Genomic DNA, 17,739 nt, shown 5'->3' with positions numbered 1-17,739 from the left:
TACCAGCTGAGAGAGGTGGTCTTTGTATGACTGAGCTGAACAAGCGCTCCTGGATCTGCAGATCCAGCAGACAGCACGCACTTCTGCAGCAGCCAGGACCTCAACAGACTGAAAACTCCTCAAGAGGCGCAAGAGAAACTGCAGCAACATAACACCGGCGTTTGGTGTTGTGTGTAGACTTTTCTACATACTCTTCAGTCCCGTTTCAGAGCCTCATGTCTCTGCCGTTAACTCGAGATTCACCTTAAGGTTCCGAGAACAAAAACATACCCTAAAAAAGTCTGCCCAGAGTAAAAGTATTGGTTGTGAAATGGGCTCCAGGTTGTTGTGGCTGACTTTTGCGCTGACAGCGGCTCTTTCTGCTGGGGAAGACGCAGGGACCGCAGGGGCCACAAAGGAAGAAGACATCCCGGAGGGCGCATCCACCCTGGCGTTCGTCTTTGATGTGACCGGCTCCATGTACGACGACCTGGTCCAGGTCATCGAAGGCGCGTCCAAGATCCTGGAAACATCGCTGAGCAGACCCAAGAGACCACTCTACAACTTCGCCCTGGTGCCTTTCCATGACCCAGGTAATGCAAACAACACAGGCAGGCGATGGAAGCTCCAGCTGTGTGACGCTCACCTGTACTGATCTCATCTTTACGCACGACATTTATCGGCTTTATTGTACTGTGTTGGGGTTTTATTTGAAGTTTGCTCTTTGCCGGGGAAACAAAAGCACACAGAAAAGCGAGAAATGTCATAGTTTACTCTCAATCCACCCCGTGAAAGCCTAATGTTCCTCATACCTTCAGAGGAGGGGGAGATTTGGTCTCAGCGCACAGATGTTCATTTTGACGGTCACTATCATTAGCATTCCGCCTAGGTTAGTGTAAAGCTTATAGGTTTGTGATGCAGCATGATGATTATCATCACTACTGGGTGCTCTGTCATTCTGAACGTCTAATGCCTGGGCAATATACGCTGTCATTGGGCTTTTTTTAACTGAAAGGTGAATGCACACATTCACATTAAAAGTGACATTTAAACAATAATTGTCAAATCAATTTGTTGGATTTGAGTTCTCCTGGACAAAACAATGCAAACGAAGTTATTGGATATAGATTGTGTTAGGCTACATGAATTATACACAACTCTATTTACCTTCCCACCTGTGTATGATATGAATGCCAATCAAATCCAACTTTCTTTGTAAAGCACTTTAAAACAACCACAAGTGCTGTGCAGAATAATAATTCTAAAAGTCACAATACATAAAAGGCATAGAGGGTCGATAAGATACATCTAAAACAACTAAAATGAATAAAAAGATAATAAGACATGGATAAAAGTAATGGCCAAACAATAAACCGCAATAAAGGTGGATCAAATAAAAGTGAAATTAAAGAGAAATACCAACATAAACAGTGTCAAAGGTCAATGAAAAGAGATGAGTTTTAAGAAGAGATTTAAAAACACACAGGGAAGAGGATCACAGGATCATTCCAGTGTTTAGGGGCCACAGCAGTGAGTACATGGTCCCCTCTGAGCTTGAGTTTAGTCTAAGGTACAGTCAGGAACAGCTGATCAGCTGACCTCAGTGAGTGGGAAGGTGTGTGAAGGTGTCGCAGCACAGAGAGGCAAGGCAGGGCAAGGCCATGAAGGGATTTAAAATCAAATAGAAGCATTTTAAAATGAAAATCCTTAAATGTATGTGCAGCCAGTGTGGTGAAGCTACAATGAGTTACTCTGTGTTTGCACAAACCATCGTCATCCACAGCTTTTCTGACTTAAAAGTTTTTTCTTGCCTAAGGATTTCTCAGGTCCTGTAATTACTACTTTTTGAGGAGAAGCAGGAGAAGGAGAGGTCACTTCCCTGTTTGCAGAAACACCATCAAAGTCACCATCTGTCATGCCGTATCATGGTGTGTGTGTGTGTGTGTGTGTGTGTATCTGGAGGTGAAAAGTGGAAGGTGTCCACCTGCAAAAATGCTCATTCAACAACAAGAGCGAGGGGAGGGGAGGCGCTCACTGTAACTGAGCTGTACAGCAAAGCGCTTACCAGGACCACCACATAGATCTCATAAAGGTCAACACAGAGAAAGCTAACAGGACAGAAATCACTGACAGATGAGGGGGAATCTGAGTGACACCATAATGTCCTGTGTCCTGATTCTTTCTTGCCAAAAGCCACCGTTTTATAGAATTTATGTAATTAGTTGCCAAAATTAACTTTAGATCATTTTATATGTACTTATTGCAGCTTCACTATATCTGGAATATACTATATATGTGTAGTACTGTGTGTATATATATATATATATATATATATACTATCTATGCAGATCTAGGAGAGGAAAAGAAATGACAAGACAGAGGTGATCTGTGAGGTGAAGAGGCAAATTCCTATTCCAGATGTTTGTTCTCCTCCTGCTAAATATCAGCATGTCACAAATTCTTATGGTGCATAATTTCTCTATCATTGATTAAATCCACCCGCCTCTTTGCCTAGAATAATAATTATATTCAGAGAGGAAATATGCACAGTGTACACAAGTGCTACAAATGATGAATTTGTTATTGAACATCCCTGGGGGGAGTTAATCTGAGGTCGTTAATAGATAATAAAAGAGCTGTGGGGCATTGTGTGTAAAGAGATGAAGATAGAGTGACTGTAACTTGAATCTAACGTTAAAGAAGTAATAATACAGCTTTCCCTGTTGAGTAAACTGAACATGCAACCGGTTGAGCTGCAGTTTGAGCGCCAACTTCTCTCCACAAACCACTCATCCTTGTGTTTGTCCCCCGACACAGAGTGACGTTCACTGGCTCCTTAAAATGTTAACGAGGATGTCAGAAAATCCCTGGGGGAAACAGAGGAATGATTAGCAGAGCTCACTCACTGTTAGCAGGGGCAGCTGGACATTAAGCGCTAATGTTGTCCTGCCCTTGTCTCTCTCTCTCTCTCTCTCTCTCTCTCTATCCCACTTTTGTTTTCCTCCATTTTTTTTATTTAGGCTTTGTTTCACATCCATTTTCTCCACTTTTCCATCCGACCCAGTGTGATAACTGCAGTCCCTACTGTTTGACTTGGCTCCTGTTGAATCAGCTTCAACTTTATTTACACTGCAATCTGACATGGTAAACATTGGCGTGTGTGTTTGCGGATCTGTGTTTCTGTCAGCCTGTGTGTGTTTGAAGTGAGAGTGTCAGGAGGATGCCTGGATATTGGGGTCAGGCTTGTGTGGGAAGATCAGTCAGGAAGCCTCCCCCCTCCTCCATCCTGCAGGGAGAGAAAGGACACTTCACAGGTCACTTTACTGAGCTGCAGTCTTGTGTGCTTAGCACTAAGGTTTGAGAACACTCCAATGAAACCGCGGTGGAGTTGAATTACAGCTTCCCCCTGTTGTGTTGTCATTTCTTACCTTTGTTATTTTTATTTTAAAAAATGTCTTTCTTAATGACTTAATCAGACAGAAGATGTGCAGACGCGAACATGAGCATCTCGTCGTTATGGAGTCCAGTCTCTGGCTGAGATCACAAACAGACTCTCTGGACTCGTGGAACATTTATTTGAGAGTTTACAGCCAAATAAACTTTATTTCACAGCACTCTTGCCATTCCCTAGTCAGGAAGTGTGGCCTTCATCCCAGAGCTTATGTCAAAACGTGCAGCTTTCTCAATCAACTGTTAATATGGAAGCTTTAGAATAATGTGAATATAGTGCTTTTGGCAGTGGACCAAAAATATGATGAGCATGTGTGTTTTCCACAATGATTCTACAATTCCCTATACACATGCTTATCCTTGTAAATACTACCTTGCTGTGACAGGGTGTGTTTGTGTGTTTCTTGTGTGTGCTTGTGTTTAATTGGCTGACACTGAGATGTGTTGTTGGTGATGACATGGTGATGTCTTTTTTTTGTTTGTGTTAGCTGAGCACTCTACATAATACCCTAATGGAGCAGCAGCTGTGAGTTATATGTTTTACTCACACCTTTAATTTCAGGCTGTCTGTGTTCACATCAACTGGAATTTACCTGGGTTTTTGCTTTGACTTTTAAACAGCAAGTTCTGTGGGAGCAAAGAGTTTAGTAAACATAACTTGAATGTATTTTAATAATGTTTTTAAGTTAACCTTTTTGTTGCAAAGCCTGCCTGTAAACAAAGTCCACGATCCATATTACCTTCGGTGGTGATGCTCCATCCGTCCTGTCATGAAGACATTTGTCTCATGCTTGTAGTGGATGATCATTTGGACGGAGGTCAAGTGACAAGAACTTTGTGCTCCTGGTTTGTTTTATATTTTAAGTTTTTGTCAGGGTTTTAATGTAACAAAGTACAAATAGCAACTTTTACTTTTACTCCACTACATTTCCTCTAACGCTCTTTGTTAATCATTACTACCAAATAAAATCAGAAGAAGAAGAAGAGTTGGTAATGGTCTGTAATTATATAGAGCTTTGGGGTTAAGTGTCTTGCTCAAGGACACATATTCACATAAACATAGCAGAGCCAGGAATTTAACCCAAAACCTTTCAGTTGTAAGACAACTTGCCTTACCACTGAGCTACCGTGGCTCAATCCTATGTTCTCACTTTTTTAATACTTTTACTTCTAACACTTAAGTACATTTTCTATCAGAAAACTACTTTTGATACTTAAGTACAGTAAATGTCACATACTGTAAGTCTTTTACTTATTATAAAAAGAAACAAGAAAACAAAGTCATTTTCTGTATACCATTTTATGTACTTTATACATTTTTAAAGGTTAAATGTCTCATTTGATAAAGAAAATGTTGACGCCCTCACTTCACAGTAAAAAGTTTCAACTTAATTCTCGTATCTAAAGTTAATGTGTTGGAGTAAAGCTGCCCCTGTGACCTAGATATTGGCCACCATGATTTACAACCTCCCGTTGTTTGAAGTGTTATCCTCAATTCCCTTCTCTCTCCTTTTCTGTCATACTGTCAGGTACCCTCTTATGCGTGCATAAAAAAAACCCCTGTGTGCTGAGGTACTCACTATCTTTATACTTTCTGGCTGCACTGGATGTTTTCAAGGAAACATAAAAGCCAAAGTGGCTTCAAGGTCTCAAAATGAAATCATTTACTGACACATTGAAATTGAGCACTAGGGTATCTAGCGTTGCTTTCCTGCTGTTTGTCTTTAGTTAGAAGGGGATGGAGCAAACCCTTGGGCGTGGAGTGATAGCGGGATAGCTCTGCATGATCAAAGACGTTCATCACTCAGCTCCCTTTGTTGGCGTTCAGCGTCCTTTTCTACCTTCCCCTTTGCATTTGTGCCCTTCTATCTAGAGCAGCATTTTTGTCTGCTCTGTCCCACCCGTGTGAGATTACAAGGAGCCTGCGTTTAGCTGGACGGAGTCAATAATGATGCTATTAGGCAGGAATGCCAAAGGAGAGAGGTGGAGGCTTTGGAGAATTAGAGGAAGAGAACGGAGTGTGACTACAATGTGTGTCTTTGTGTTTCATGTTGTAATAGTCCTGCCTTAGATTATTAAAATGGCCTTTAATTTTTAGGGCCATCATACATGCAGCGTCTCAAATGCCCCAAGGTGCTTTTAGCACAGTGGTTTTAACTCCGCTGAGCTTTGTAATTGGTGCTCAGCGATTATCCCCCTTTCATCTGTGTTTGAAGGCAGCACATACCTGAGGGTTTCTACAAGGACACTTTAAATTGTTGTCCATTTACAAATATATGAGAGAATGCAAGACAATGTATGGATAAAGAATTGAGCCACTGCTTAGTAAGGTCACAGGTAGTTGACCTTTTGATGCAATGGGTGACACAAATCCACTCAGAACAAATGACCCATTCGAAAGGCATTTGTCAAACGTTTCTGTCATTTTGTACTCTTATCTGTGTTTGCTTGGTTTCCCTCTGGGCTTTGTATTTGTTTTCCATTCTCTGTTGAATTCAGAGTTCCGAGGATCACGTACCCTGCATGGTTGTGACCATAAAGCCCTTTTTGACATAATTGTTAGGCCTTTCACCAACATCCCCTCAACAGTCACTACGGTTAAGAACTGTAGCTAGACTGCACCACTTAATTGGACTACGCTTATGTCAAGCTCCATTCTGAGCCCTCCTACCGTCCATAAACCTTCAAATATTAAATTCTTTGGGTTGGCAGGACATAAATATATCAGTTGAAAAATGCTCTGGCCTGGATCCCACCGTGTTTTTCCTCTTCTCCTTTTATTTCTGGGCCAAAGCCTGGAGGCGGGAACTGTGGAGCAGTACAATTTCAGTTGGATTGAAATGTGTAAATCAATCACTTTATTTTGACTCTCTGCTCATCATCACCAGTTATTCAGTATCATGACAACAGATAATCAGTTGACGCTTATTTATACCCAATGTTTTCAACAGTTTTTCCACTTGAATTAGATGGTCCTGACAAACACATTGACAGAAGTGTAGTATCCCTGACAGAAGTAACACACCTGATTCAAATAAATGGCTCGTTATCAGGTTTCTGCAGAGCTTGCTAACGAGCTGATCATTTGAATCAGGTGTGTTGGACCAGGGAAACTTCTACAACACGCAGGTGAGTGGGTCATGATTCTGTCTTGATTCTGTTAACTTTCAAGTGATAGAAGTTGATAATATGTACACAATCTACAGAGAAGTAGTGTTGGTTAATAGCAAAAGGTGTTTTTATTGTCGACAGGCAAATGTTGTATTGTGTTCAGGGTCAGAATCTGTTCATAAATTGGATATCTCTTCACATCTAACCCTTACTAATAGAGTCAACCTTAAAGTCTACAGTTGGTTTTTGTCAGAATTACGCAATAGTTTGTTATTTCCTAACAACATATAAATATACTGAGTGATGATATCCACCCTCAATAGCTGGTGTTTAGTTTGTGTTGCAGTATCTTTTTTTCTTTTTTCTTTTTCTTTTCTTCTTCTTCCTTTTATCACAGTATATCTGTATGTCTAGACAAAAGAGAAAGGGTAAATTTTGAAGCATAAAAGTGAAAAGGAATGTTGTGATGGAGGATTATGCTTTAAGCAGTAAATGAGGACAATGATGATATATGTATATACTGTGTATATATACATATATATATATATATAAAAACTACATACATATTAGGGCAAGAAAAACAGACAAAAAAAGAGTCACTAGGTGTAAACGTAAAAAAATAGTTGTAAAAACAAAATACTAATAAGGTAACACACTAAGCAACATCATATCCATTTAAAAGGATGTGTGTTATATCAGGTACTGTGGATTAAATCAGGATAAATTACTGACCTACTTTAAAAAGAAGTGAACTTAAATGTGTTCTAAAAGCAGTTTTCCTCACATAGGAATTTGACTGCTCTTGTCTGTGTATTTCTACAACTTGCACAGTGTTTCAACATGCATGTTTGCTGCATGTCCAACAGTGTTTTACTGTTGTGGGACAGACGTGTTCCTCTGACCTATCTGTAACTCTTACCATGTGTTTCCAGCACAAACCGTCTGTCACTTCAAGAGAGCTTGAGAGAGCTGAGGACTCGAGGACAGTCAGGTAATTCTGATATCAGCTGCTCACTGGTCACCTGTTGTTGGTGGTGAGCAGCTTTTAAAATGCTGCTGTTGCAGTTTGTTGTGTCCATGAGTAACCAGCTGACCCATTGTATGCAGCAAAGTTTCCAAAGTTTCCAAGGTTTTCAAATCACTGCTTCAAAATTAAACCCAAGTGAATTGTTTCCAGAAAAGGTCAGTTACCCATAATATTATACAGCCAGCTTAATTATTTTATTGTTGCCCCTTGGTTTTTTGTTTTATAATCAATTAATCACTACATATTGATCTTTAGACGGCTTCATTAATTTTTTTGTTTTTTACGTGAATCTGGAGAACACATTTGACCACAAAGATTGAGTGCCAAATTCTAATTGCTAAGGCACGACTTCTTGTTGGTTGTGTCTTCCAAAGCTTTTTTTCTACACTGCATGAACTAATCATGTACTGTTTAGTTGAAATATGTGTGTTTTAAAATGACATTTAGTCTTTAACCGATGTCATGTGCCACAGTTTTTAATTTGTTTGATCATGTAACGCAAGACAGTGGTTAATGTACGGAACAGCAGGATTACTTGTATTTGTTTGATACAGATTTGAATATTAGTACTTTTGTACTTTCTATTAACAATGGATTATCATTGTGGGAAACCCACAGTAAATGATCGCCTGATTCATATTTATTTGTGGATCATTTAGCTGTTAAATGACATGAGGTAGCAGGAAACACTCTGGAGGATCCACAGTGAGTGAATAGGCAAATGTCCTGCTCCTGCCACCTCCTCGCCCGGATCCTCTAAAGATTCTCGTTCTGTGGTGAATGTGTCTCACCCAGACAATGCCATATGTGAACAGCAAACTATGAAGAAAGACTGGACCCAAATATCCAGAGGAAATGACTTAAAACATTATATGATAACACATTAATTACATCACAGCTTCTTATGCTAAGTCCTTCTGCTTTTTGTTTCTTTTTACATTTAGCAGTTTTAGTATTTTGAAGGGTCTTGTCACTGTTTCACATTCACACCAAATTGTTTTTAACTGACATGGAAGCATGTTCCTTTAACTGTGACAAATGTGCCCAAACCAGACAAGTGTTAAGGGAATTACTGGCTGTGAGGTTAAAGGTCAGGCTGTCGGTGCCCTCTGCCCTCTACCTCTGAGGGTTATGCGTCGGGTGAAGTCATGTATCGTGAAGACCACCACTCAAGACAAATGTTTCCCAAACTATATGATGCCCTGGCACATATTCTGTGCTTCAAAATCCTAATGGCACACAAAGAACTTGGGCTTTATAGAATAGTTTGCGAACCTATAGTTTCATGAACATTAACATTATTATGCTCTGGATAACTGAGAAAAAAAGAAACACCCGGAGGAAGAAATGAGCCTTGCGTGGTGTGGTGTGGACTCTTGCAGCTACTCTTCCAGCACAACTACTGTAACAAGTTTTTACAACAAACCTGCACAACTCTGAAAGCATTCATGGTTGCTGTGGCACAGGCAACAGGAAACCAGCTCCTCAGACATGCAAGTGTGCATATGTATATGGTCGCCACTGCTGATCTGCTGCATGTGAGTTTCCTCCTTCTGCATCAGCAGGCACAATTAGATTTTCCTCAGTAAAACAAAGGAGGCACACTCAACCAGAAACACCGCCCAGTCACTTTTGCACAGTCTAGGATTAAACCATCTTCCATCACATATGCTGCCGTGAACTGTTTGTTCTTGTGATTGATACTGAGCTTGTCCTTTACTTCCAAACATACCATGTAACTTTCAAACTAGAGTTGACTTGATGAGAGTGAATCATAGGATAAAACCTTGAAAATTGTCAGGGTTTTGGTCATTATTCCTACAATGGAGACCATATGGAGAAAACTTCAGACAGTAGACTTGTCTGTGTGTCTGCCGGCTGGGCTGGTTTTTGCCTTTTCAATGAGTGAGGTGTTAAGGCCCAGTCCCTAAGTCCCTGACCAGCCCTACCCCTATAGGGCGTCCCTTTACTTGTTGAGTAAAGTTTAGGGGCTAACTAGTCGACAGTACGACAAATGCTTCACTGTTGCTGTTGTTCACTGTTGCTCAGCTATCTGCTCTGAGCAATCAAAGAGGATAAGAAGGATATGGGTGAAGTCATGGAGGAGTCGACTTTGGCATAGTTTTTTAGATATTCCCGCTACTTCCTGTCACCTGATGCTGTTTCCTGTGTCCCACCTACACCTTTTCATTGGCTGTTGGCCACATGTATTTGTAGTTGGGTCAGCAATCAGTACACACTACCGGGTTGTGTCATGAGTTCGCTTTGAGTGGGGTTGGGTCTTTTACCCTCACACACTTGATGATTCGAGTCTTTACCCCTCACACCCTAGCAGATTTCTGTGCCATTAGCCATGCTGACTGTCCCCAACTAGTGCCGAGTGGAGCAGACTCTACCCAACTGTGAATTGTAGGTCAAATCTGGCAATTTTTTATTGATTTTTTTTTTAAATCCTCTTCTCTAACCCTCCCCTTCATCCTTGTAGATGTTGCAGAACACATGCAGTCTGGTTTTGTTAGTTGTTGTGGATCGTTAGTGCAACGATCCAAAGACTTATGACCATGGTTTGTTTGACATTTTCACAGGTGTAGTTGACAAAGCGGTTAAGAAAGATTTATTACAGCTTGATCTAGAAACCTCACTATCAATCAGTATTGACAGGGGGCTAAGCGGGTAATTGACAGCACAGCTCTCACAACATTCATCATAAAACAGACCAGAACGCTTCCTTAGTGGATGGATATCATGTTCATCCTCAGTCACATTCCCTTGACTACAACCCAGCATGGTTTGTGTGTACACAGTTCACTCAGCCATTTGGTTCAATGTTATAGGTCAAAGATCACATTTGTTGTAATTGGCACAAGCTACCAAAATGGTAAAATGGATCTGCAAACGAACCTGGATTGTGAGGGATAATCTTAATACAATCCAGATTATGACATCTTGTTTTTGTACATTGACTGACTAATATATCCTGATAACATGCCAGCTGAAATGGTGACAATACATAGTAATACAACATAAATTTTAAAACATGTCGAGCACAAAAGACAACAGAGTTGTGCCTTCATGTATACAAAGTAAGAACAGTGATCAGAGCAGAAACATTATTTTTTTCATTTAAAAAAAAATATAAATCTGTGTGGTTTTTTGCAGAGTACAGTAAGCTCAAACTAAACTAAAGAGACCTCAGATAAATATACAATACAAATACAAAATGATCATTTACTCCACAAAAAAGGAAACTATAATGCACACCAGACCAGTCAGAATATATTTTTGTTGGCTGAACAGCAAACAACAGGAAAGACATTGATTTTGATTATGCATAGTTTTCTCTATACATAACGCCTGGCCAAAATAAAATCTCTTATGTCACATGTGTACATGGGGAAGACTCAACATCATCTTCATGAAGACAATGCAACAGACATTGATGATTATAGTTGTTGCCAAACAGCTCTCCATCATCTTCTGAGCAATAAATTATCCACTTACTTTATTCCTTTTTCTGCCTTCCTTATTTGTCCTCATCATTTCTAATGACTCCAATTCAGACAGAAAGTCTAAGGGCAGTCGCCAAACCACACTGACAGATTACACTCAACTCTTTCTTTTATGTCGTCCTTTGTAGAAATTCACTTCATCCCGACAGCACACTTAGTCATACCAAGCTTTTTGGTGGCAATTAGGCTAAAGGTTTTGAATGTTAACATGTGGTAGAGTTCGGATGGATCCTCATGAATCCACATCCTTGTTGTGTTCACTGTGATCATTGCATGTGAACCCACTTTGTCCCACAGAAGATGGAAAAAGAGAGGTTCAAAGAGTATGCTGTGGAAGTCATCATTTAGCTCTTCACCGTCACTGCCGACTGTGCTTTGATGACTTCTGCTGAAATGTCTCATTCACTGATGTCATAGTGATCCAGAAGCATTAAATTCAACTTGTTTTGATGTCTCAGCAAATTTACAGCCGCACTTTGTGATAATGGCACAGAGGATGGCATGTGTTTCCTTCATTTATGGTCAGCCATGATTTGAACTGAGTTACAGCTGTCAAGAAGTATGCATCAGATGTTTTGCACTTAACGTTTGATGTCGCATTATCGGGTTATTGTACATCATTGGTGTCAAGGTAGCATTTGATTGAAAAACTATTCTATGTGGAGGCAATACAAATTTGTTATCACGTATACAAGATATAGTGATGGACATAACAACTCCCCCAAAATTAAGCCAACTCATGTTATCATGTCTATCTGCAGGAAGACCCAGGTTTGTGACCCGGTTGGAGCAAGGGCATTTCTGCACTGTTTGCATGTTCTTCCCATGTGGGTTTTCCACACTCTCCAGTTTCCTCCCACATGCAGATTTGGGAATTAGGCAAATTAGACCATATATTGAGAGTGGATGGTTGTTTGTGTCTATGTGGACCTGTGATGGACTGTTGACCTGTCCAGGGTGTACCCTGCCTTTTGCCCTTTGTCAGCTGGTAATTGGCACCAGCAATCCCTCTCGCGATATGGAGGATAAAGCAGTAGGCGATTAATTAATGAATGCTTTTCAACCCCCTGGTGGCTGGCTGTGCCATAGCTTAGCTTATGAGACAGTCTAAGAAGTCTAAGAAGTCAAATTACATGTAAAACAATTATTTTATCATCTCACTTAGTTTTGATTGTTATCTGATGCTATAAAAAGAAGAGGAAATTGACACTGAGGCTGCCTTGTGATTGGTCAAAAGAATGTATTGGCTGGACCTTGATGCTGCTGCTAAATTTGGGCGAAGGAAGTGGAGGTGTGTTGTCAATCTATTGTTTTCATCTTCAGCAACATTTGTTCTAACTTCACCCATAAGCTAATGTAGTATCCATACATAAACATATAGTATATGCTGTATACTGGTATGTTTTTTTGGCCGCTTGAAAGGCCACACAAGACCGAGAACTGTTCTTCCATTAGAAATGACATTTATAAATTAACACACACACACACACATCTTTTTGTGTTCAGTCTACTAGGCAGATGGATGGATGGTGGCAGGTTAAGCGCTATCATCCATATCCAGTGCATGCTCCTCGTTCATCTGGGACAAATTACATGGCTGTGTATGGTGTATGAGCATTACTTGGTTCTCACTTTATATGTGTGTGTGTGTGTGTGAACATTTGAACTTATGAATGGGGAGATAAATGGAGGTCTGAGGTTTTGTGGCCCATCGTCCTGACACATATTTGGTTACATCAAGTGAAGTGGAACAAGAGCCTGGTGGTCTGTCTTTCTGTCTTTCTTTCTTTCTTTCTTTCTTTCTTTCTTTCTTCTGGTCGTGGTTAGAAGTTTGCATCACAAGTTCAGTTTGTGGTGGTGGTTGAATCAAGCTCATCATCAGCTCTGTCGCTGAAGGCTAAGGCTAAATGGTGGTTTTGAAAAAAAATATCATATAGGCAGAAGAAGCATGGATTATGTAGCACAGACTTGAAAATTTCCTGCTCAGTTTATAGGAACTTGGGAGTTCCACATGATTAATACATTCCTCATTCACATGTTGGTTCACATGACATTTGTAGCATATGTCTTTCTTCACAGTCTGTGCTTAATGAACCATTTATATTTGATGTTGGTTTGAGGAATGTATTAGATTTCTCATATTCCTTTAACCAATACTCGATCCAGTCATTTTGAGCTGTATCAGACTGATACTGAATATTGCATTGGCTTAGACCTCTTAGGAACATGTGTAATAGGAAATAGAAACACTGTAAGCCTTTGCCAATGCTTGAAGTAGTCTTTTGTCAGGTGTCATACATACTAGAAGAAAAAAAAGTGAAATGTGCATGAGTGGAGCAAAAATAAACCACTTGCAGCTAAATTGAAGTTGTGATGTCTATTAACATACTACTTGGATTATTATCTCTTCACAGGGACTGACCACTTCCTCTGCAATGTGCTGCCCCATTTCAAATGGGCAAAACACATAAACTTGGTAAAATGCTCAAGTTCTTAAATTCTCAAGTGTGCAATTTCCTGTTTGGGAAAATCCTTCTGTCTGATTTTGCTGCTTTTATACTTGAGTACACCAAGCCAAGGGCAAATTTGAAAAAAGAATTGAAGCTCTATGTGTCGGTAAAAACAGACCCTTTGCCACTTCATTGTGTCTACCCTGAAAAAAAAGTTAACAAAGAATAGTTAATTTGTTCATTTGCTACCTCTGTATGCTCCACATGAGTGTTGCGGGTGGCCAATCCCAGCTGACATTGTTGACGTTTAATCAACAGTGTGCATTTATATTTTAAGAGTGTAGATGAAAGTGTGTGCATTGAAACATGTTGTATGCATTTATAGACGTGTTTTCTTCTTTTGCATGAAGTGTTTTTCGTCCTGGACACTCATTCTCTTTGTGCCACACTCAATGTGCTGTTTCACATGTGTTTTCTTTAGAGGACAGGGGACAAGTGAATTATGCCCCGTAGCTGATGGTCGGACGATGACAGTGGCTTGCTCTCTGGCAGACTTACACCTGAGTCAGCAGAATGACAGAAAGCTGTGTGTGTGTGTGTGTGTGTGTTTACAGCTTCTGTTGCTGTCAAGTGCTGTAACAGCTTCAAGTTGTGTATCCTGCTGAATGGGGAAAGCCACAGAGTCCCTTTTCACTGAGAGGTTCTGTGATGTACAAAGGACTATTAAAATAGACCCTTAAAAGTGTATTCCTTCAAATTAGGAAAAGAACACAAAGTGTTCTTTGTGACGGTGTTGCTGATGGTATTGATAAACAGCATGTTTAGGTTTACTGGCTCCTCTGGGCTTTTAATTGTATTGTCACAACACATGATTGCGGGACCTCTGTAATTAGGATTTTATAAACTACAGTAATGAGGAGTTAGGTCTTTGCCAGGTCTTTGCCTTCAGGAATGAAAAAATGAAAGCAAATGTTGCAGATGGTAAATGTCACTGCTTCCGCTGCTATAAAGACTCGTCCATGTGTCCCACAGGGTTTTGGGAGAAGCCAGCATATTAAGAGCATAATTTTGCCAAACTGCCACATCTTATCATGTTCACAACACACAGTATTGTACATAGCACAGCAATGACAACGCTTCTGCCATGTAGCCGCTTGTGAAGCTCTACTGTTGCTGCCAAACATCAGAGTTTATTTGGTTGGAGACACAAATGACTGTGACCTATCAACATATTGGCCTTGGTATCCCTTGGTGCTGATGATTGTTGTGAGGGAAGGGATAATCACTTCATGGTGAACGCGCGATTGATTTCCTGCCTGAATGTCAGTGGAGGTAAAACTGAGTTTGCCACTGGACAGTTGCCCAGTTTGTTCCATCCCATTAGACTTCCTGTGTGTTTACTTGCATGCGATTTGCAGATGCATGCTTTCACAGAGATGAATGATGCAAGGAGGAGGCATTTGGTTTTTGTTGTTTATTCTGAGCCCTTTTGGGTCCACAAATGACGTTAATAACAGATTAAGGAAACAGGATAGGATCCAGATTGTTTGTTTGCTTCAGTCATTCCCTCTCTTTGTTGTTTTTATCAGACTTGAATGCCATGTAGGTGTTCCGCATCACCAAGAAACAATGATTTCTTATAGAACTTCCAGAAGACTACTGTATATAAAATGCACTGATGCTTTCCTGACACATGTCAGCATCCAAAGTACTTTACATGCTTTATTTTTTTAACACCTGAAATAAATACTTTTGCAACTCAAATGTCATTCATATATTGTTTGAGGGTTGTAGAGGGAGCTGGAGTCAGGATACACCGTCTACAGTTTGTCGGTCTATGATATGGCCAGCAACCATTCACACTCATATTCACACCAGTACTTTAACATGCATTTTCACCACAAGAACTAGTAATAGGAACCACAGGAACCAGGAATTAATTGGATGCTCAGGGTAATACTAAAATATGTTCCATCTAGATGATTCCTGAACTTCCAATTAAGCTAAACCGAATCTGCATGACATGGACTGTGGGAGGAGAACCCACACAGACAAAGGAAACATGCAAAGCCCTTACAAAAAAAGCCAACCTAAATCAGAATTTGAACCAGGCACATTCTCTTTTTAAGCATAAATGATGCATCCCTGGGTAAAGCACCAGTTCCCTAAAGGTTTTCAGCAGACACTGGCAGAATAAGAAGATGCTCTCATGTCTGATAACTATTTTTGACTGTTGTGGTATCAAGAAGTACACAGGAGCTCAAATGTGGATAAAAAACCTTTAAAAAACAAAAGGAACAAAGAACAGCATCCAACTCCTTATCACTATATGTCAAAATCAGATAGAGTTTAAAGAATTAAATTAAATCTACTCATGATGAGCAGCAATGGTTTTCCAAGGTGCCGCTTCAGAGAAGGTGGCTATGCTGAAGAGAACCACTGCCAAAATAGTCTAAAGACTACTAACAACAGCCATGGGAACTTGTCCCATAAGGAAAGAGATGTCAGCTTTTCCATCTCTGAAAAGTTTGGCCCGAGAGCCACGTTCCATTCAGAACAGCCAGACACATTTCCATGTTAGTTTTAAAAAGCGTCTCTCATCACCGCAAATGTTCCTACACTCCACCTTGAGGATTTACAAGGATGCCAAAATCTGGGTTATTTGGAAAAAGACTTTGTCCTTTGTGTATGTTATTGTGTGCTTTTCAACAGGTTGCATATAGGTTGCTAAGAAAATACATTAAAATCCTCATTGCCAATTGCATAAAATTGTCAAAATCACTAAGCTTACATGTTTACTACAGAAAGCACTAAATAATAGAGTTGTTTAAGGCATTTTAGTACTTTATTAAATGTAATTGTTTAATGTAATTGTTAAGTTAATTTTGGGGTTTTTACCAATAGACAACTTGAAGGACCGTCATAAAACAGTTCAAACTGTATGCTTTTTCAAAAGGAATGGATCCTTTTTAATTGCGCTCTCTTCAACAATGGAACCCTTGTTTTCCAATGTGCATGACTACTGTGTGTGTGTGTGTGTGTGTGTGTGTGTGTGTGTGTGTGTGTGTGTGTGTGTGTGTTGCAGCCCCTCATCAGGCTCATTCCACAGCACAGCTGCCGTGGCTAAAGTCTCACAGTTTGACTGGTGAGGGGGCTTAGCTGCTCATTAATGGATAGAACAAAGTAAACTGAGAAACAGCGGTGACGAATAGCACTGTAAGAGGTACATGTATACTGTAGATCACAGATCATGTTTTCACTCTCTGGTGCTGGGGCTACACTTTAATGGTGTAGCGCTCTGGTGTAGAGAGAGAGAGAGAGATGGTTTAACCAGAGAGTTCATACAGTAGACACAATGAAGTGGCAAAGGGTCTGTTTTTACCGACACATAGAGCTTCAATTCTTAGTCTGATCATTGTCCAGTTAATAGAATATTTCAGCAAACACAAATCTAGTGAGTAGGGACTGTAAATATTTCTTCATTAAAACATCAGAACGTAACTTTTGGTTGTCAATGTTATTTTTTCTGCTTCTTCATCATATTGGATAAATCTTTTGCAACGTTTGTCAAGCAATACTATCAGACCTGACTGAGGGAACGTTTGTGTATAAACCGGCATTGCAGGGGTGGGCAAGGGACACATTGTATATCCTTATCCTGCTGATCGAGTGGTTTATTGAGCACTTCAATGGGGTTTCAGTCATACTCCACCCTGTTTGCTGTCTTCTCACTAGCACCATGCTGCTGTTGCCCTCCATCTGTTTTTATGTAAAATGAATCATGCAAGACGATGTCGCTGTACTCAAAAATACAAAGCGAGTGTCGTGCGGAGCTGTTATAGGCTCAATAAGCAATGTGTGAACTCATCTGACAATGATTTGAACTAAAAATGATGCGCCACATATGGTGTTTCAGAGTTCTGAGTGAGCACGAGCTGCATCAGCTCTTTGCTCATGTGCGACAGAAAGAATTGAATGTGTTCTTATCAGGTGCAAAAAAACACCTTTTGTAAATAACATGTGAATAAATGAGGGAAGTATGGATCATTGTTATATCTTATCTATGTTGAGAAAAATGTCAAGATTGCAGTTCTAATCTTCCTTTTATGGTTTTTCCTTCAATACTAGTCTGTCCGTCTTTCTCACATTTCCTCTTTTATTTTTCCCTTTCCCTGTCAAATAAATATATTTTCTTTCCTGCAGTTCTCCTCGG

The 17,739-nt window shown here is 40.1% G+C and overlaps 1 protein-coding gene across 2 annotated transcripts in view; it reads left to right on the top strand.

The window, feature by feature from the left end:
- hmcn1 (hemicentin 1) overlaps window positions 1-17,739 on the top strand; it is a 77,142-nt gene continuing 59,403 nt past the window's right edge. For both annotated transcript variants that reach the window (XM_044043530.1, XM_044043529.1), the window contains exon 1: window positions 1-572. In XM_044043530.1, the coding sequence (XP_043899465.1) occupies window positions 311-572 (262 nt within the window). In that variant the 5' untranslated portion in view covers window positions 1-310. The remainder of the gene's footprint in view (window positions 573-17,739) is intronic.

Source organism: Solea senegalensis, linkage group LG14, assembly GCF_019176455.1.
Source record: "Solea senegalensis isolate Sse05_10M linkage group LG14, IFAPA_SoseM_1, whole genome shotgun sequence".
NCBI classification, from domain to species: Eukaryota; Metazoa; Chordata; class Actinopteri; order Pleuronectiformes; family Soleidae; genus Solea; species Solea senegalensis.
The sequence above is the reverse complement of the archived record's forward strand: the minus strand, read 5'-3'. Positions and strand labels throughout refer to the sequence as shown.